Source organism: Manis pentadactyla, chromosome 1 (assembly GCF_030020395.1).
Source record: "Manis pentadactyla isolate mManPen7 chromosome 1, mManPen7.hap1, whole genome shotgun sequence".
NCBI classification, from domain to species: domain Eukaryota; kingdom Metazoa; phylum Chordata; class Mammalia; order Pholidota; family Manidae; genus Manis; species Manis pentadactyla.
In genome coordinates, this window is record NC_080019.1 from 199,361,285 (window position 1) to 199,382,844 (window position 21,560).

General features: G+C 43.5%; 1 protein-coding gene across 3 annotated transcripts in view; it reads left to right on the forward strand.

The window, feature by feature from the left end:
• PODXL2 (podocalyxin like 2) overlaps positions 1–21,560 on the forward strand; it is a 40,653-nt gene that overhangs the window by 13,283 nt on the left and 5,810 nt on the right. For all 3 annotated transcript variants that reach the window (XM_036911553.2, XM_036911555.2, XM_036911556.2), the window contains exons 3-4: positions 6,913–7,679; positions 8,518–8,592. In XM_036911553.2, coding sequence (XP_036767448.2) covers positions 6,913–7,679; positions 8,518–8,592 — 842 coding nt within the window. The remainder of the gene's footprint in view (positions 1–6,912; positions 7,680–8,517; positions 8,593–21,560) is intronic.

Sequence of the window (21,560 nt, forward strand, 5' to 3'; positions counted from 1 at the left end):
GACAATTATCAGTGATTGGACATTAACCTGAAGGGACATTTATGATCTTACAAAGCCACTAGCCCTGATGCCTGTTTTAATTCCATGTCTTAAACAGGGGAATCAGTGCATTAATATTTCAGCTGATGCCAAAGGTCATCCATGAGATTATAGCTACCCTGGAAGGCAGATACAAAGTCCAGGGTGACCTTGATAAATTGGGCAAAGAGACTTACAAAACTGATGAAATACAAGAGGGAAAGAAAATGCAACATGATCTATTTAGGGAACAAAGCCAGCCCCATAGTGAGATTAAAAGAAAAAAAAAAAAGGCCTGGAGAAAAAAAAAGCTGTCTGGACGCTGGAGCTTCATCAAAGTGACCTCCAGCTGCCTCTGAGCCGCCCCATCACCTCAGTGAGGAGAAGGCAGCCTAAGCGCTGTGATCAGCTCCAGTGATGTGTGAGAGAGTCAGGAAATCTCACCTTGCATTTTGCATCAGTTAACCTCGAGTTAGTGAATCTTGTTCAGTGATCTTCAACAATTCATTTATCGTGTACCCAACTCTAATTTTGAGGCGACTCTTAAAACTGTGGCAAATCCAGTTTTCACAAGAGAAGAATAATGACAGCGGGAAGGACTGGGAAAAGGAATCATTATGGTTGTTTAGCCCCAGGAAAGAAAGCTGAACGGGGACAACCAAGAAAATGGGGAGGCCCTTTTACCCCTGAGGTATCGTGAAAGAACACACACAAGCCCTGTTTTACAGCTCTGCAACGACAGTGAGTCTATCGTCACGACATGGAGCAGGTACCCTCCCCTCTCTGGGCCTCTCTTTCCTCGTCTGTAGGACAGGGGTGATGATCTTGCCGGGGCTCTAGTATAAAATACCCTAAGTCTGTGATTTCGAGACCTGATATTCCCCAGGGCTCCAGGGAAGATTTTGTTTCCCCTTAAACCCACCAGGGGGCGCTGTGACATCACAGCGCTGTTGCCCGGCTTTGCCTGGGAGGCGAGGCAGAGGACCAGGTCCTGGGTGGCGCGCTGGTGTCTCTCATGGACAGCGTGGGGACTGAATCAGCTGTCTTCTGAGTCCCCTTGCAGCTTAGCCACTCCTTGACCACCCCCCACCCCCATGCTTTGGGGCCAAGCCGGAGCACCCCCCATGGAGGGCCTGGGCTGTGGGGCTTTGCATCTCTTCAGTGTCCAGCTGTCTCACCCTCTTGGGGACAGGGGCAGGCTTTGACTGGCTCTTACAGTCTTGAACATGTCTCCCGGGCATCTCTGCTTGTTCACGCCTGTGTCCAGATGTGGGGTGTATACAGAGTGTTCTGCAGGTTCATCCTCACTCCAGACAGGTGCTCGGGCTTGTGGGACCCTACTGCCCCCAGCCCAGAAAGAAGATGGGCCAGGAGGGCATCTTCCTCTGTTGCTAGCTTACTCCTTTTCCCCTCCTAGTGACTACTGAGACCTCCTGTCAGTGTCGCAGGTGCCTGGAAGCCTGGTCACCCTTCCTGGGCACAGCCCGTCCACTATTGCTTGCCTGTCTCCTGGCTTCTGTGTCCCTTCCTCCTGGGGCTCTTAGTCCCGGGTGGCCTGCCCTGGCCCCACCTTGTCTCTCTTCTCCTCTGGTAGCTCCAGTATAAAATACCCCAAGTCTGTGATTTGGAGACCTGATTTTCCCCAGGGCTCAAGGGAAGATTTTGTTTCCCATTAAAGCCACCAGCCTGTGAAGTGCTTCCCTCTGTAACTCCGTATTTTTTAAGAATTTCAAAGTTATAGAAGACTTGCAAGGCTAATTCCCATGTACCCCTCACTCAGATCCCCCCCTTCGTTAACATTTTGCCACATTTAAAAAAAATTCTCTGTATTTGTGTATATAGTGTATAGACATGTAATGTTTTCTAAACCATGCAGACACAATTCTCATTTACCCACACTCTTCAGTGTGTACTTCTTAAGAACAAAGACATTCGTTTCCAAAACCACAGGACAGTACTCAAACTCGGGCAGTTGGTGTTGATGCAATATTACATACTTTATTCAGACTTGACCAAGTGTTCCCAGCAGTGTCCTTTATAGCAAAAGAAACAAAAGGATTTGTTTCCCATTTCACTACAGGATCACGAAAGACATTTAGTTGTCATGCCTCATTTGTCTCTTCTATTGTGGAAAATTCTCCAGTCTTTCTTTGTCTTTCATGACCTTGACATTTTTGAAGGAGAGGGGCTTGGGTGTGTCTCATGTCTGCCAGGGATTAAATTCAGGGTCTGCATTTCTGGCAGGAGTGTCATAGACATGCCATTGCATCTTCAGAGTTGATCAGACCATGGCTCTCCTCTTGGATAAAGCTTGGTTTACTTGCTTGCTAGTCCACATTCAGGTTTGGATCAGTCCCTCTAACCACTCTCCTAGGACCCCGTTTTCATCCCACCAGGGTCTGTCCCACAGCTGCTCATGTCCCACTTCCCCACACACTCTTGGTTCCTAGTCTGTGTCCCCGCTGGGCCTCGCATTAAATTCTTGTTTCTGGTGTAGGCATTTCTGATATTCAGATCCATCTAGAACTGGCAATAGCGCCATCCTTTCCTGCCCTGCCCACATATGCGTATATTGCGTAAATACCCGCACAGAACCCTGTCCTGGATTCTCTTGGGCTTATCACTCAGTGCTTATCCTGCTCCTCAGCCTGTGGAGCAGACTTCCAGAATGGTACTATTTTCCTTTTTATGATTTTACAATATAATAATGCCTTTAACAATGTTAATAACAGGAGGAGGAGGTGGGGGAATAACAAAAATTAATAAGGTCTGGCAGAAGCCCCACACTGTCCGTGATACACCAGCGCTAGGTGCCATTATTATTCTACAGAGAAGGAAGAGCAGACGCATAGCGGTTAAGTACCATGTCCAAGGCCATATAGTTGATAAGCAGTAAAACTAAGGAAAAGAAATAATTTCGGATTATGAGAGGTGGTTAAAAAGCAGGAAAAAATCCTGCTGATTCCAAGCACCACGGAGCATTGTTAGTGAGTGATGTGTCAAGGGAAGAAGCTGGACAAGGGTGAGGCCTTGGTGGAGATGTAAATTTGGAGGCCATTAGCATAGAGGCAATAGATGAAGTCTTCGCAATCAGTGCAGAAATGTTGTGTCAAGGGCTGAGTCTTTGGAAGTGATCACATTTAGGGGGACAGGAAGACAGCAAACGGGGAAGTTTGGGTCATCATTGGAGGCTCTTTTCTCTCCCCAATGGGGATAGGTTCTGGGTTTAAGAGGCAGAAGATGGGAGTCAAGAGTTCAGTCAACACACATTCCTCTCCTTTCTCCTCTGGGCCAGGCACTGTGTTAGGTGCTGGGAACATAGAGATGAAGAAAATCACCTTGCCTGTCAATAAGAGTTTGTAATTTCATGAATATTCTATTCTTATTTTAGACTGTAGATGAGTTGTTTTTAACGCCACTGGTGTGCAAGGCACATTTATCCAAACTGTCTCCAAAGCATAGAATATCAGTGCTAGAAAGAACCTTGGAAATCAGCTGTTCCAGCACCCTCACTTGTTATATGAAAAACTGAAGCTCAAGAAGCCAAGGGGCTGACCACTGCTTTGACAAGTAAGTTGGTGGCTAAGTCTTCTGGCTCCCAGATCTTGTCATCCACAGCGTGAGTACTCTTGGCCAGCTTACGGGACATAGCAGCTGAGCGGATTCTGTTAGGAGCCAGGCTCTCTCTGGAGGTATGGAGACCCCAACTTTGGGGAAGTCAGCATCAGATTGAGTAGAGGGCTGGTGTTGGTCTGCTTGCCCTCGGGAACTCCTGCATCCCGTGGGATTCTGCCTGCCGGTTCTGCATTGCCACCCACCACATTCCCGCCACATCCCAGGCTCCATCAAATCTCTTGGCTGTTTCAAGTGTCTCGAGCATTTCCAGTGCATTTTCCTCTAGCCCCACCATTTCTGTTAATGTCATGCTTGCTGTCATGGTCAGCTAGAGCACTCACTTCTTCCTGTTAATTAGCCAACTCATGCATTTGATCAGTTCTGCCTTTGGGTCATCTCTAGAATCCCTTCTTCTCTCATTTCCAGTGTCATCACCTACGTTTCCTTCACCTGAACCATTGTAATGCGCCCTTATTTTTTCCAATTTCATTAATATCCTTCATTTTATTTTTGCACAGTGCTGCCAGGTCAATTTAATCCTGAAGTCTCAGGACTGTAAGGGATTTTATATGCTGCATTTCCCAAGTACCCATCTGACATTGTGTTGCTTGGTGTTCCCATGAATGGTCATCCAGCCCATTTCCATTACATTTTAATGCATTGAATTTCAGTTTAAACAGATCTATTATAAAATTATTTGAAGTGACATATTTTTATTCTTTTATATACTTAATTTGTGGGTGTAATTTCCTCTTGAATCTCTCTGAAGGTGTTAATACGTTTTTCTAAGTTCTCTTTTGTTTACTAGATGAACTCTTCCCTTAGAGGTCAGATGCTCTGCTTTTGCTCACTTTTATGCCTCTTCATGAGCCTGGCTCTCCTCAAGTGTCCTGTGAATCTTCATGGTTCTTTCACAGTTATAAGGGTAATACTAGGCTGCTCATATTTAGAGGCTGGTGTGGGTCTCTTCAGCAGTTCTGTGGTCACTGTTGCACTAGCAGGCCTCTCCCATGAACATGACTTGCTGCTTTGCATGGGGAATAGGGAGCTTTCCCACAGTGTATACATGGGGGAAGAGGAGGGAGAGATCTCAAGTTAGTATGTCTCTGCTATTCAAAAGGGGTATAATTAACAAAAATGGGATGGGTAGGATGTTCTAAGTATTCTTTTACATATAATAGGCTTTCAATTATCACTAAGATCATTCAGCTTCTAAAAATTATATGTTTTCTTATAGAAAATCTATTTTTCATGTAATATTTCTTCTCAGAACCCTCTGGATCCTTGTTCTGATTTGAACACTTGCTGTCTAGTCCTGCTGTCCATCCCGATAAATCTCCATCCTGAGATTTATTCTCATGACATTTCTCTCATATTTCTTAATTTCCCATGTCTTCTTTTTTGGATTTCTTGAGAGCTTCCTTAAGTAATTCTCTCAGAATCTATGGATAGTAAAACCATTAAAGTCCTTACATGTCTGAAAATGTCTTTATTTTGTAAGCACACTTAAATGATAGTTTAGTTGGGTATAAAATTCCGAGCTTAAAATAGGCTTAGAAATTTTAATGCAGTTTTCAATTCCTTTCCTGCAATCTACTGTTATTAATTGGAAGTTTGATGATAATTTGATACTGTTTCTTGTTCCTTTATAGGTGACCTGTTTTTTTTCTTTTCTCTGAGAGCTTTTAGGATCTTCTCTCATCCCTTAGAATTCTGAAATGTCAGGAGAATGAGGCCAGGTGTGTCTTTTATCATTTATCTTGCTTATATGCCCTTTCAGTATGAAGATTCATGCTGCCAGGCCTGGGAAACTTTCTTTGTTTGGCTGTTTATTCTCTCCATTTTATTGGTTCTTTTTGGAAGTCATATTTCTAGACTTCTCACATTGGTTGTCTATATCTTAACTTTCTCTCTTTGCTTTTGCTCTGTAGACCTTTCCTTGACTTTTTATTCCAGCCATTCTGTTGAATTTTCACATTTCAACAACTGAATTTAAGCTTCTAAGAAATTTTTAAAAGATTAGTTTATTTTCTTATTAGATTATTCTTATTTTAGGGATGTAATATCTTTGGGTCTTTCTGAGGATAATAATTAGAACTTACAAATTATCTTCTGTTCCTTGAAAGGTCTGTGTTCTGCCTCTTTGCTAATGCACAGAGTTCTCCTTCATTGCTAGGACACCCTCTTCCTCCACTGCTATCTTTCTTATGTTTATTTTGGCTGAGGGGTTATCTGTTCCTGTGATCTCATCTGCTTTCCATGTTCCCATAAAATTTATCTAAACCTTCTAAACTTTCATTTTGACAGTGAAAAAAAATTCCTGCATTTGACAGGAATTTAGGAGGAGAAGGAGGACAATGAGTAGGCTCAGTTCACCACCTTAAGTTATTCCCACCTCTCATTTATGAAGAATATTTTAAAACTGTCTTTGATATTTATTATTCTGAGACAAAATGGCAGCCAATAAATTTGCTACCTGGATATGGCTTGTGTTATTTCGAATAAATTTGCAGCATAGCTGGTCTGTAATTTCCGTATGTTGTTATCCTGAAGAGGCCTAAGTTTCACTGAAGAGCCAGAAAATGTCCTGGTCTCTAGAAGGTCTGCCAGATTCCCTGCTTCAAAATGAAATTCCGAGGAATAGCATGGAGAATAGAAATTCCCTCTCCCACTGCCAGCAGTGACCCTGTAAGTTCTGGAAGTCTCTAGAAACCTCTGGGCTCAGTTCCTGGCCTCTCTCTAGCTCACCTTGCCTCTTTTGCATTACAGAATAAGAGCATAGCCAAGGGACAGTGGTCATAATCTATGGGTCTCCTCTGTTCCTGTGATCAGAGCGTTCTCAGACTTCATTAGGGGATTTTGCCAAGAAGACCCCATGGTTGTTATGGGGTCTTCTTGGTGAAATGCCCAGGTGAGGAAATACAAGCACATTATAAAAACACTAGAGAAGATCAAACTGTTAACAAGGGCTGTGTCTGAGGGGCACAGGCACACAACTTTCCCTATACTTTTTCCACTCCTGTGTTCATGGGATTTTAGCCGCATAATAGTAGTGTGGGTATTATAAAGGAAACGAGGATTAGCGTGGCCCCTTTCCCCACAGCTGGCCCCTGGTCCCCATCCAGCCTTGCTTCCCCCTCCTTTCTAGAGGGACCAGTTATCCCGCCCCCCACCTCCCCTGTGGACCTCAGGGCTCTTTTATATCATCAGCTCAGTGAATACTGAATGCACCAGTGAGTGATGGAACTAGTGAGTGAACTTTGTGTCTCTGTCCCTTAGACTACGTTTTTCCAGACTTGACTGAGAAGGCGGGTCCCATAGAAGACACCAGCCAGGGCCAGGAGATGCCAAGCCCCCCGTCTCCCTTGCCCAAGATGAACCTGGGGGAGCCGCCCTGGCATATGGGTCCCAGAGAGGAGGAAGAAGAGGAGGAGGAGCAGAAGGAGGAGGCGGAGAGGGAAGAGGAGGCGGAGGAGGAACTGCTGCCTGTGAATGGACCCCAGGAAGCAGCTCAAACTCAGGCCCGTGACTTTGTTCCCACCAGCAGCAGCCAGGCCCCAGGGGCCTCCAAACACAGGCATGAAGATTCTGGGGACCAGGCTTCCTCCGGTGTGGAGGTGGGAAGCAGCATGGAGCCCAGCCTGTTACCACCCTCTGTCACCCTGAGTACAGTGACCCTGGGGGGTCAGGACGTCATCAGCCAGGAGGCAGGAGGCACAGTGCTGCCGGCCACAGGGCATGGGGTAGAGTTTGAAGCCCCTCAGGAGGCGAGTGAGGAGGCCACCGTGGGAGCCACGGGGTTGGCAGGCAAGCAGGGGGAGGCGCCGTCCTTGGCTTCATTCCCTCAAATGGAAGCTCCCAGCGGGGCTGAGGCCCCCGATGAAGACTCCCTCTATCCCGGAGACTCAGCCCCTTTCCCACTGGCCCCCCGAAGCATGGAACTGACACCTTCCTCTGCTACTGTGGGGCAAGAAGACCTCAGCCAGCAGCCCCAAGAAGGGCAGGCTGCTGAAGTTCAGTCCAGAATACCCTGGGATTCTACTCAGGTAGAGTTGGGGTGCACGTGGGCCTTGGGGCTGCACCTTTCCCCACGGAGCCCAGTCACCCTGGCTGCACAGTGTGTGGGGAGGGTCTGCCCCTCCACACGTGAGGCTCCTCTCCAGCATGCGGAACCCCAGCTGCACTGTTGGGCTGCATACCTCCCAGCCCTGCCACAGGTGGTCTCAGCACACTGCAGGCAGAGGGAAAAGCCTTGGGAAAGCTTGGTGCCCTGGCCTGGTTTTGTTGAGGCGCTACAGCTGCCACCCTTGGCCTTCTCACTGCTTAGAACAGTGGCTGAGAGTTGGTGCCTGAGCTGTGCTGTCCCTGCACGCTTCCCAGTGCCCAGCCCTGCACGTGCAGCCGCCTCTGCTCTCCTCAGTCCCTGCCTGGTGCACATGCATGCCAAGTCAGCGCTCACACCCGCCAACACAGACGGAAGGGAGAGCGGGTCCAAGCTGTTGGCTGCACATCAGGCCCACAGGCATATTTTTGTTTGGCCTGCAGAGCAGCACAAACAAGTTTGCCATTGGAAGCCTCTAGCTGGGGTGGGCCCTGGGCAGTCTGGCCTCCCCGACACAGTCCCTGCTTCCTGGGTGTCACGCCTGACCTCTCCCTGAGACATCCTTTGCTTTGTCCCTGAGGCATCTGGGTTTGTGAACCTTGGGCTGGGTCCTGGGCATGCCACCTTGCAGAGAGTCTGGGTGTGTCACTCCCACTTAGCTGTCGCAAACCTACACCTATCCTGCACCTTCTAGCTTCTCCAAGTGTTCCTACCGATGCTCTCATCAGATGCCCTCCTTATGCCCCGGTGACAGTCACCCTTCATTTCTTGTCATCATACAGGTGATCTGCAAAGAGTGGAGCAACCTGGCTGGGAAAAACTACATCATTCTGAACATGACCGAGAACATAGACTGTGTGAGTGCCGAGCTTGGCTGGGCACCAGCCGCAGGGAAGGTTGGGAGGCAGTGGGGGGCCAGCCCAACACAGGGGTCGTGCAGCACCTGCTCATGTTCAGAGAAGAGTGCTCCCCTACAGTTAGCTTTCTTGGGGCTTTTGCAGTGCCCCTGACCTGCATAATCTTCAGGAGTGGTTTTGTTCATGTGTGCAATGTCTTATCTCTGAGGGATATTGGGAGAGCTTTTTTAAGTTTTTTTCCCCATTTAGATTGCTTTCCATTTGCTACTTTTTGTCTCGGTTTTCCCACGTGCACACCCTCCTCAAATCTCTGGTGGCCTTTGTTCAGAACTGTTTGAGGAGGGCCATGAAAGAGGTTTGAGCTGGGTGATGGGGTTTATTTAATGCAGTGCCTCGGGAAGGTGGTGTGGCTGAGCCACTGTCAGCACTTACAGGTCCTTCCTCCAGGGTGATTAGATGTTCTGGAAAAGGAACTCCTGTCCTCCTGGGAGGCAAAGGGTGGTTTGCCAGTGTTCTGGGAGCCAGGGTAGGGAGAGGGCTGGCATCTCAGTATGGAACATATGTGCAGAGGTAAAGTCACTCCCCTTCCCACAGTTGTGCCCAGTGTCCTCCAGGTCAGAGACCATCTGTTTTACCCCCTTGAAAGAATAAACGTCCAGTCTCCTGCCAGGAGGAGGAGACATTGATTGGCAGTGGAGTGTTGAAAGGAGTTAGGGACCCAGCTGCTTCCTAAGCAGATTTCCCAACAGTTCTCCTGTCTTGAGTACCATTTTCATCCCCTCTTGCAATGCTGCTTATTTCAGAGCATTTGGGGGGTTCAATGGTATAAGACTGATTGCTTCTCAGCTTTTCCCATTTTGGCCCAGGATTCAGCTCTTTGGGGCTAAATCAGGAAATTCTAACTCATCCGTCTACTTCCAGTGTCCAGGTTTTGTTACTGTTCTCTCCTCTTCTTTCTTATTTTGTTTTTCGTCTTTGCGGTTTTAGACATTGAAAAAAAATTCTTTATTCTTTTTCAGTGGGTTTGGGGGAAAAGAGAAAGTACATGAGTGTGTTTAATCCAGAAGTGACCAGTGAAGTGGCTTTCTTTTTTCCCAGCATCATTATTGACAGGTGGATTTGACCCTAACTGATGTATTTTAATCCCTCGTGGCCCTTCTTATGGATGCTCAAGATTCCCTGCATTCGGCCGGTGAAGCCCCTTTGACTTGCCTTCTGAGTCCGTTTGGCCCACCTGTTAGTGTTCGGTAGGTTCCTTACTTTCCGGTGTAATAAGATGCTGCAGGCTCATATTGTATGTTCCTTCCCCCAGGCAACGGAAGCAACATTTCTCCAGCCTCGTGCCTGTTATTGGAAACTGGCACTCAGAGTTATCAATATGGCCACTTCGGACTCTTAAACTTTTGGTATGCACACTTGAACAGTAAATTCTAAAGCTAGTATCTCTCATCTCTGTCCAAATGACACATAAATGTGCTTTCATTCTGCTTTCCTGTTTTTGTCTTGTTTGTTATTCTCATTTAGTATTTGATATCCACCTAATTATATTATTATTTTTATGATTTTTTTCTGTTGTGGTAAAAAACATCTAACCTGAAATTTGCCATCTTAACCATTTTAAGGTGTGTAGTTGTGTTAAGTATATCCACATTGTTAAGAAATAGATCTCCAGAGCTTTTTCGTCTTGTAAAACTGAAACTCTGTCCCTATTAAACTTCCCTCCCCTCTTAGCCCCTGGCAGCTACCATTCTGTTTTCTATCTCTGTAAGTGTGACTCTGGGGACCTCATTTAAGTGGAATCAGACAGTACTTGTCCTGTTGTGACCGGCTTATTTCACTGAGTAGAATGCCCTCAAGATCCATCAACGTTATAGCCTGTGTCAGAGGTTCCTTATCTATTGAGGCTGAATAGTATCCATATATGTATAGATCATATTTTGTTTACTCATTTGTCAGTCAATGGATATTTGGGCTGCATCCACTGCTTGGCGGTTGAGAATAATGCTGCTATGAACATGAGTGTACAACTATCTTTTCAAGACCTTGTTTTCAATTCTTTTGGGTGTATACCCAGAAGTCAAATTGCTGGATCATATGGTGATTCTATGTTCATATTTCTGAGGAACTGCCATCAGTTCTGTGCAGTGACTGTGCCATTTTACATTCCTTCCAACAGGGACAAAGCTTCCACTTTCCCTGCATCCTCACCAATGCTTGTCATTTGCTATTGTTGTTTTTTAATAGTAGCCATCCTAATGGGTATGAGGTGGAGTCTCCTTAGGGGTTTCATTTGCATTTCTCCAACGATTAGTGATGTGGAGCATTAGTCTGTATTATTAATAGTCAATACTTATTTTGCTTTATCAACATAGTTATTCATTTCTTTGCTCATTCATCTTCTTACATCCCCAGTCCTTTCTTCTAGATTTAGCTTCCTTTTTCCTGAAATACATCCTTTAAGTATCTCTTCCTGCAAGGATATCTCAGCATCTATTTGTGTAAAAATGTCTTTAATTTCCTCATGTTCTTCTTTTTGGTAACTTTTTATTTTGATATAATTTCAAACTTATAGAAATAATGGCACAAAGAAATCACATATATCTTTCAGCCAGATTCACCAATTTAGAGTCCGTTGAAGACATTCCATTTTGCTCCTACCTCTAAATATGTTAGCATATATTTCCTCAGAACAAGAATATTCTTTTAGACAACCACAGAATATTCTTTCCAATAAGAGATATCAAAATCAGTATATTAGCACTGACACAAAACTAATCTATAGACCTTATTCAGATTTCACCAGTGGTCCAGTAATGTCCATTATAGCTTTTTTCCTTCTGGCTCAGGGTCTAATCCAGGATCACACATGGCACTTAGTTGTCATGTCTCTTTAGACTCCTTTAATCTGGAACAACAGTTCCTCAGCCTTTCTGTGTGTTCAATAACCTTGACATTGTTGAATAGTATAGGAGTAATGGTAAATGAGAAATGATGGGACTATACAGAGAAATACATGTTCAGAAAAAGATAAGGTGAAAAGTGTTGACAGTTTCTCAGAGAGTCTTGCAAGATAGAGCTTCAGTTCCAGGGATCTGATTCTCAAGATCTGGAAAAAGTATTGCAGACTCACTGTTCTTCTATTTTACCTGAGATGTCATTGATAATATATACAGAAGAAACTGCAAAGAAGCCTGCAAAGAAAATCCAGGAGAGGAAGCAGAAAGATAAAGTAGTAAATCAGAGATACTGTCTTTGGGTTCTAGAAGGCAAAAGGAAATCTTTGTAGTGGAGGTGCAAGGACCTGATCCTTTGCCCAGCACAACAGAGAAAAGCAAAACAGCATGAAAATGCTGCCCATCCTATAGTGAGAATCCTGCAAGAGCACCTCAGCACAAAGGACTGGATCACCAAGGTCTCAAACAGCTGAATGAGGGATTAATCTTTCATCTGAGGGCACTGAGTTGTCATTACACATACTTACACAGTGTGCACATCATACACATACTTACGAAAAGATGTTGCAGGCTCTCTTGAACTTTCCTGACTTTACCCTGGAATTAGCCCTTTCTCCAAGGAGCCTTGGTTCCTTTTGATGAAGAAAGATATTTAGAAACTAACATCTGGACTGTAGGTGTGCTCATGGCTACTGCAGTGTCATTGCATCTAGGCCCTTTTAGAGGAAGAGCTGAGAGATACACAGCTGTACAGATATGTATACATAATGCATGTGCATATATACATATGTGTTTACATATGTACACATACATATTTAAAACAATGAGTTCAGTACTTCCATACCCCATCCATCACCATCAGGTTCTTCCTGCCTCCTTCTGTGCCTTGTTTGTATCAGGCTTTGCTCACATAATCCTGTCTCCCCACATCCTCAGTATATTTACTCATTTGTCCAGTTCTAGAATACACAAAGTAGTTTCAGAATTTTTAACCCATATCACTGCAGCAACAGACATATTAAGTAAATGTCAGTATTTATTTGCAGTCTCTTTTATCTTTTAGACTACTCAGAAGTTACCTGAGTTAGATTTCTTTCCCCTTTTGGTATAGTTATACATTTGAAATTTAATTAGGTTTGTTTGTTTCTGGTTGTGTTCAATTTTAGTTTTTTCCCCTCATTCTTGTTTAATTTTTTAAGTATGTAAATTGTTAATGTGGTTCTAAACATCTGTATGATTCAAAAATGTAGAGAGGGGGTGGAGCCAAGATGGCGGCATGAGTAGTTCAGTGGAAATCTCCTCCCAAAAACATATATATTTATGAAAATACAATAAATACAACTATTCCTAAAAGAGACACCAGTGGATACAGTACAACAGCCAGGATACATCTACATATGCGAGAACTCAACATCACATGAAGGGGGTAAGATACAAGCCACGGCCAAGCAGGACCCGAATGCCCCCCCACCCCAGAACCTGGCGGGAAGAAAGGAGTTGGAACGGGGAGGGAGTGAAAGCCCAGGACTGCTAAACAACCAGCTCTAGAAATCTGCACCTGGAGCACATAGACAAGGTGCATGGGGTGCTGGATATTAGAGAAACGGAAAAGCAAAACCTGTGGGCAGGTCCCTGCAACTGACGCCCCTGAGACAAAAGAAAAGCAAGTGCTTTTTGCAAGTCTTAAAGAGACAGGGACCCCACAACTGGACGAAGTCGTCCCGGCACACTTAGCCAGCAGCTGGAAATCCTGGAGAACTTTAGGCGCCCTAACCCCCTGGGCAGCAGTGCAGCTCTGAAGCCCCTCACGGCACTAAGCAGCCTGCCAGTCATTCCCCCAACTGGTGCGGACCCTGACACACCGGCTCAGTAGTGGGAGAGTGGCAGTGCGCATTGGGGGCAGCGGCACCAGAGGGGACTGGGAGCGGCCCGCGTGCACCAGCGGTGCCAGAGGGGACTGGGAGAGGCCCGTGTGAGCTTGTGGTGGTGGTGACCGAGCGGCCTGCGTGTGCCAGCTGCGGCGGCGGTGCCAGAGGGGCATGGGAGAGGCCCACGCGCACCTGCAGTGGTGCCAGAGGGAGCAGCTGCACCTCCAGCAGCCGACTGGAAACCCTGCCCGACACACAGCCGTCTGGGCCAGACCCAGAGGCTGCTACCGGTACACAGCTGCCCGTCAGGGGTGCCGCTATCGCGGAGGAGCGCACCCAGTGTGCCTGCCACTCCCCGCAGGGCTCTGTGCTGCTCTGACGGAGACCCCGCCCACAGCAGCTTAGGGGACTAACCCGGTGGCTGCTCCAGGAGTGCGGGTAACCGACACAGGCAGTGGAGAAGGGCAAGGCATCCAGCAAGCAGGAAAGGACTTTCTTCTCCCAGCTGACACACCCGCAACCTGCCTACAGCCACTGCTATCACCATGAAAAGGCAGAAAAATTTAGTCCAGTCCAAAATAGTCCAGACAAATCCCTGAGAGAGGATCTGCAGAGACAGACCTAACCAGTCTCCCTGAAAAAGAATTCAAAATAAAAATCATAAACATGCTGATGGATCTGCAGAGAAATATGCAAGAGCTAAAGGAGCAAGTACAGAGGGAGACTACAGAAATAAAACAATCTCTGGAAGGACTTAAAAGCAGAATGGACGGGATGCAAGAGGCCATTAATGAATTAGAAACCAGAGAACAGGAAAGCATAGAAGCTGATGCAGAGAGAGATAAAAGGATCTCCAGAAATGAAACAATATTAAGAGAACTGTGTGACCAATCCAAAAGGAACAATATCTGCATTATAGGGGTACCAGAAGAAGAAGAGAAAAAGGGATAGAAAGTGTCTTTAAAGAAATAATTGCTGAGAACTTCCCCAAACTGGGGGAGGAAATGGTCTCTCAGACCACAGAAGCACACAGAACTCCCATGACAAGGGACCAAAGGAGGGCAACACCAAGACACATAATAATTAAAATGGCAAAGATCAAGGACAAGGACAGAGTATTAAAGTCAGCCAGTGAGAGAAAAAAGGTCACCTACAAAAGAAAACCCATCAGGCTATCATCAGACTTCTCAACAGAAACCTTACGGGCCAGAAGAGAATGGCATGATATATTTAATGTAATGAAACAGAAGGGCCTTGAACCAAGGATACTATATCCAGCACAATTATCATTTAAATATGAAGGAGGGATTAAACTATTCCCAGACAAGCAAAAGTTGAGGGAATTTGCCTCCCACAAACTACCTCTACAGGGTATTTTAGAGGGACTGCTCTAGATGGGAGCACTCCTAAAAAGAGCACAGAACAAAACACCCAACATAGGAAGAATCGAGGAGGAGGAATAAGAAGGGAGAGAAATAAAAGAATCATCAGACTGTGTTTATAATAGCTCAATAAGTGAGTTAAGTTAGACAGTAAGGTATTAAAGAAGCTAACCTTGAACCTTTGGTAACCACAAACTTAAAGCCTGCAATGGCAATAAGTACATATCTTTCAATAATCACCCTAAATGTAAATGGACTGAAAGTACCAATCAAAAGACACAGAGTAATAGAATGGATGAAAAAGTAAGACCCATCTATATGCTGCTTACAAGAGACTCACCTCAAACCCAAAGACATGCACAGACTAAAAGTCAAGGGATGGAAAAAGGTATTTCATGCAAACAGCGGGGAGAAAAAAGCAGGTGTCGCAGTAGTAGTATCAGACAAAATAGACTTCAAAACAAAGAAAGTAACGAGATAAAAAAGGACATTACATAATGATAAAGGGCTCAGTCCAACAAGAGGATATAACCATTATAAACATATATGCACCCAATACAGGAGGACCAACATATATGAAACAAATACTAACAGAATTAAAGGAGGAAATAGAATGCAATGCACTCATTTTGGGAGACTTCAACACACCATTCACTCCAAAGGACGGACCCACCAGACAGAAAATAAGTAAGGACACAGAGGCACTGAACAACACACTAGAACAGATGGACCTAATAGACATCTACAGAACTCTACATCCAAAAGCAACAGGATACACATTCTTCTCAAGTGCACATGGAACATTCTCCAGAATAGACCACATACTAAGTCACAAAAAGAGCCTCAGTAAATTCTAAAAGATTGAAATCCTACCAACCAACTTTTCAGACCACAAAGGTATAAAACTAGAAATAAATTGTACAAAGCAAAAAGGCTCACAAACACATGGAGGCTTAACAACATGCTCCTAAATAATCAATGGATCAATGACCAAATCAAAATGGAGATCCAGCAATATATGGAAACAAATGACAACAACAACACAAAGCCCCAACTGCTGTGGGACGCAGCGAAAGCAGTCTTAAGAGGAAAGTGTATAGCAATCCAGGCATATTTAAAGAAGGAAAAACAAATGAATAATCTAATATCACAATTATCGAAACTGGAAAAAGAAGAACAAATGAGGCCTAAGGTCAGCAGAAGGAGAGACATAGTAAAAGATCAGAGAAGAAATAAATAAAATTGAGAAGAGTAAAACAGTAGAAAAAAATCAATGAAACCAAGAGCTGGTTCTTTGAGAAAATAAACAAAATAGATAAGCCTCTAGCCAGACTTATTAAGAGAAAAAGAGAATCAACACACATCAACAGAATCAGAAACGAGAAAGGAAACATCACGACGAACCCCACAGAAATACAAAGAATTATTAGAGAATACTATGAAAACCTATATGCTAACAAGCTGGAAAACCTAGAAGAAATGGACAACTTCCTAGAAAAATACAACCTTCCAAGACTGACCCAGAAAGAAACAGAAAATCTGAACAGACCAGTTACCAACAACAAAATTGAAGTGGTAATCAAAAAACTACCCAAGAACAAAACCCCCGGGCCAGATGGATTTACCTCGGAATTTTATCAGACATACAGAGAAGACATAATACCCATTCTCCTTAAAGTTTTCCAAAAACTAGAAGAGGAGAGAATACTCCCAAACTCATTCTATGAAGCCAACATCACCCTAATACCAAAACCAGACAAAGACCCCACCAAAAAAGAAAACTACAGACCAATATCCTTGATGAATGTAGATGCAAAAATTCTCAACAAAATATTAGCAAACCGAATTCAAAAATACATCAAAAGGATCATACACCATGACCAAGTGGGATTCATATGCAAGGATGGTACAACATCATCCACCACATAAACAAAAAGAAAGACAAAAACCATGATCATCTCCATAGATGCTGAAAAAGCATTCGACAAAATTCAACATCAATTCATGATAAAAACTCTCAACAAAATGGGCATAGAGGGCAAGTACCTCAACACAATAAAGGCCATATATGATAAACCCACAGCTAACATCGTACTGAACAGCGAGAGGCTGAAAGCTTTTCCTCTGAGATCGGGAACAAGACAGGGATGCCCACTCTCTCCACTGTTATTCAACATACTACTGGAGGTCTTAGCCATGGCAATTAGACAAAACAAAGAAATACAAGGAATCCAGATTGGTAAAAAAGAAGTCAAACTGTCACTATTTGCAGATGACATGATACTGTACATAAAAAACCCTAAAGACTCCACTCCAAAACTACTAGAACTAATATCGGAATTCAGCAAAGTTGCAGGATACAAAATTAACACACAGAAATCTGTGGCTTTCCTATACACTAACAATGAACTAATAGAAAGAGAAATCAGGTAAACAATTCCATTCACAATTGCATCAAAAAGAAAAAAATACCTAGGAATAAACCTAACCAAGGACGTGAAAGACCTATACTCTGAAAACTACAAGACACTCTTAAGAGAAATTAAAGAGATCACTAATGAATGGAAACTCATCCCATGCTCCTGGCTAGGAAGAATTAATATCTTCAAAATGGCAATCCTGCCCAAAGCAATATACAGATTCGATGCAATCCCTATGAAACTACCAGCAACATTCTTCAATGAACTGGAACAAATAGTTCAAAAATTCATATGGAAACACCAAAGACCCCAAATAGCCAAAGCAATCCTGAGAATGAAGAATAAAGTGGGGGGGGGATCTCACTCCCCAACTTCAAGCTCTACTACAAAGCCACAGTAATCAAGACAATTTGGTACTGGCAGAAGAACAGAGCCACAGACCAGTGGAACAGAATAGAGACTCCAAACATTAACCCAAACATATATGGTCAATTAATATATGATAAAAGAGCCATGGACATACAATGGGGAGATGACAGTCTCTTCAACAGATGGTACTGGCAAAACTGGACAGCTACATGTAGGAGAATGAAACTGGATCACTGTCTAACCCCATACACAAAAGGAAATTCAAAATGGATCAAAGACCTGAATGTAAGTCATGAAACCATAAAACTCTTAGAAAAAAACATAGGCAAAAATCTCTTGGACATAAACATGAGTGACTTCTTCATGATCATATCTCCCTGGGCAAGGGAAACAAAAGTAAAAATGAACAGGTGGGACTGTATCAAGCTGAAAAGCTCTTGTACAGCAAAGGACACCATCAATAGAACAAAAAGGTATCCTACAGGATGGGAGAATATATTTTTAAATGACAGATCTGATAAAGGGTTGACATCCAAAATATATAAAGAGCTCACACACCTCAACAAACAAAAAACAAACAATCCAATTAAAAAATGGGCAGAGGAACTGAATAGACAGTTCTCCAAAGAAGAAATTCAGATGGCCAACAGGCACATGAAAAGATGCTCCACATCGCTTGTCATCTGAGAAATGCAGATTAAAACCACAATGTGATATCACCTCACACCGGTAAGGATCGCCACCATCCAAAAGACAAACACCAACAAATGTTGGCGAGGGGAGGTTTATCACATGCTTAAAATAGAAATACCATTTGACCCAGGAATTCCTCTTCTAGGAATTTACCCTAAGAATGTAGCAGCCCGGTTTGAAAAAGACAGATGCACCCCTATGTTTATCGCAGCACTGTTTACAATAGCCAATAAATGGAAGCAACCTAAATGTCCATCAGTAGATGAATGGATAAAGAAGATGTAGTACATATACACAATGGAATATTATTCAGCCATAAGAAGAAAACAAATCCTACCATTTGCAACAACATGGATGGAGCTAGAGGGTATTATGCTCAGTGAAATAAGCCAGGTGGAGAAGGACAAGTACCAAATGATTTCACTCATATGTGGAGTATAAGAGCAAAGAAAAACTGAAGGAACAAAACAGCAGCAGAATCACAGAACCCAAGAATAGACTAACAATTGCCAAAGGGAAAGGGACTGGAGAGGATGGGTGGGAGGGGAAGGATAAGGGGAAAAAGAAAGGGTGTATTACAATTAGCATGTATAATGTGGGGGGGGGCGGTACGGGGGAGGCTCTACAATGCAGAGAAGACAAGTAGAGATTTTACAGCATCTTACTACGCTGATGTACAGTGACTGTGAAGGGGTATGTGGGGGGAATTTGGTGAAGGGGGAGCCTAGTAAACATCATGTTCTTCATGTAATTGTAGATTAATGATACCAAAAAAAAAAATGTAGAGAAATGCCCCTTTCCTCATCTGGTCCTCACCTCCTAGGTTAGGTAATCAACCTCTTCAGTTTCTGGCTATCCTTTGTAGGTTTCTTTTCATAGAAGTAAGCAATAGATGTTCAGTTTCTTTTCCTTCTTGCAGAAAATGTAGCATGCTATTTATATTTTTATTAGTTTGCAACAGCTGTTGTAACAAAGTACCACAGACTGGGGACTTAAGGAACAGAAGATTATTTCCTCATAGTTATAGAGGCTAGAAGTGCAAGACTACAGTGCGAGCAGGGTTGGCTTCTCCTGAGGCCTCTCTCCTTGGCTTGCAGATGCCGTCTTCCCCCTGTGTCCTCTCGTGGCCTTCTCTCTGTGGGTATCTGTGTCTCTGCCTCCTCATTTTAATTTAATCACCTCTTTAAAGGCCTTATCTCCAAATATAGTCACATTCTAAGGTACTAGGGATTAGGACTTCAGTATGTGCAGTTTGGGGGACACAACTCAGCCCTTAATAATACTCTTTTGCATTTTGCTTTTTTCATTTAACAAGATATTCTGGAAATCACTTTATGTCAATTTCAGAGATGATTCTCAACCATTAATACTAATTATGTTAATATTATAACTAATATAATATTGCTCCGTATATATATGTACTACGTTTATTCATTAAACGTCCTTTGTGCAGTTGGGAGGTTTCCAGTGTTCTGTAGTTGCTTACAGTGCTGCAGTAGATAAATGTGCACGCATATACTTTTGTGTTGTTGGGATGTGTCTTCCAAGTAAATTCCTAGACGTGGGATTGCATATCTAGTTTGTTAGATTATTGCCAATTCCCATGTCTCCTTAATTCATGTTAGAAGTTTGTTAGGCCTTATTTTTCTATCTGCAGTGTCTCTTTAACAACACTTCTGTGTTTTCTCCCTCTTTAAAATATTTCTGATACATTCTGACTGATTTCCTAGCTCTGTCTTCTAAATTAGTAACTCTCTTCAGATGTGTCTAATCTTCTGTGAGTGATCCATTGAGTCTCTGGTAGAGATAAATGTTTTATATTTTTAGAATTTCTACTTGGCCCCAAACCTCTCCCTTCCCTATTCAGTTTGTTCTCTTTCATTATGGTTTCTATTCCTTGATCTTTGTAATTTAAACATGCTTAGTTGATGATCTTTCATATTTAGAAACACCACATCTTGGGATTCCAGTTCTCCTGTTTTTTTTGTATTTGTATCTTATTCCCTTGTATGGTTCATAATTTATTATTGTGTTCTCATCTTCAGCCCCAGGTTGTGAAAGAATTCCAATGAAGGAGTTTCAGGGACATTTCAGGAGTTTCAATAGTCCTAGGCCAGCTTTAATCTTAATTTCTTTGCTTAGACTTCTATACCACAAAGGACTGAAAATTTGAACTCCACATCCAGGTGAAGTGCAAGCCTGGGTTTTTAAATGATTAGGTGACCATTTTTTCTCCAACCCATGGATAGGAGCAGATGGCAGAGCTCCTCCAGGTGCATGGGAAGTGTGTTGAGTCCCTGTTGCACTGAAAGGACTGTTCTGTGAGGCCTCTAGCTTTATCCTTGTTCTCTGCCATAGTTCTCCACCTTTTCACGTGAGTTTTGGCCAGTTGGATAGCCTCTTTTCTGTGAAGTGCCTATTAAAGTCTTTTGCCCATTTAGCTATTGGGTTATCTGACTTCTATATTGACTTACATGAATTATTTATATATTCTGGATGTAAGAGCTCCTTGAAATATCTATACTGAAATATCTTCTCCCATTCTGTGAGTTGCCTTTTCACTCTCTTGATAGTGCCTTCTGATAAATTGAAGTTCTTAATTTTTTAAAACTCGATCATTAAATAGTCCAACTTACCAGTTTTTAAATTTATGGTTAGTGTTTTTGGGTCCAATTTAGAAAGCTTTGCCTATTCCAAGGTCATGAAGATAACCTTCTGTGCTACTTCTAAAAGCTTCAGATCTGAAATCCATCTGGAACGGAGTTGGTGTGTGGTGTGAAGTATGAGTCAAGGTATATATTTTCTTTTCCACTGGAATATCCATTTGTCCTAGCACCTGTGATTGAATACTTACTTTTCTTTTGATCCTCACAGTAAGACCACAATATAAGGGCCAACACCCACATTTTCAGATGAGGAAACTGAGGCTCAGAGAGGAGCATTATTTTGTTAAGGGTCACAGAGCTAATAAATGACAGAACCAGGATTTGAACCCAGATTTATCTGATCCCAAAGCCAGAGCTTTCCCCCAGGCCCCTGACACTCAGTTCCCATCTACAAAATAAGTAGTATGAAATAGACAGTCATCAGACCCTACCAGAACTGACACTGTGGGTCTGTGGGCTTAAGCCAGAGAGACAGCTTGACCCACAACGTGGAGCATGCACATGTGGTGGGGCACAGGGCTGCAGCACAGGGGTGGCACTGACCATGGCAGAAGGATGTCTGTTTGGAAGCAGTGGGGCTACTGGGTAGCTCACGCACCTTGCTCAGGCAGGTGTG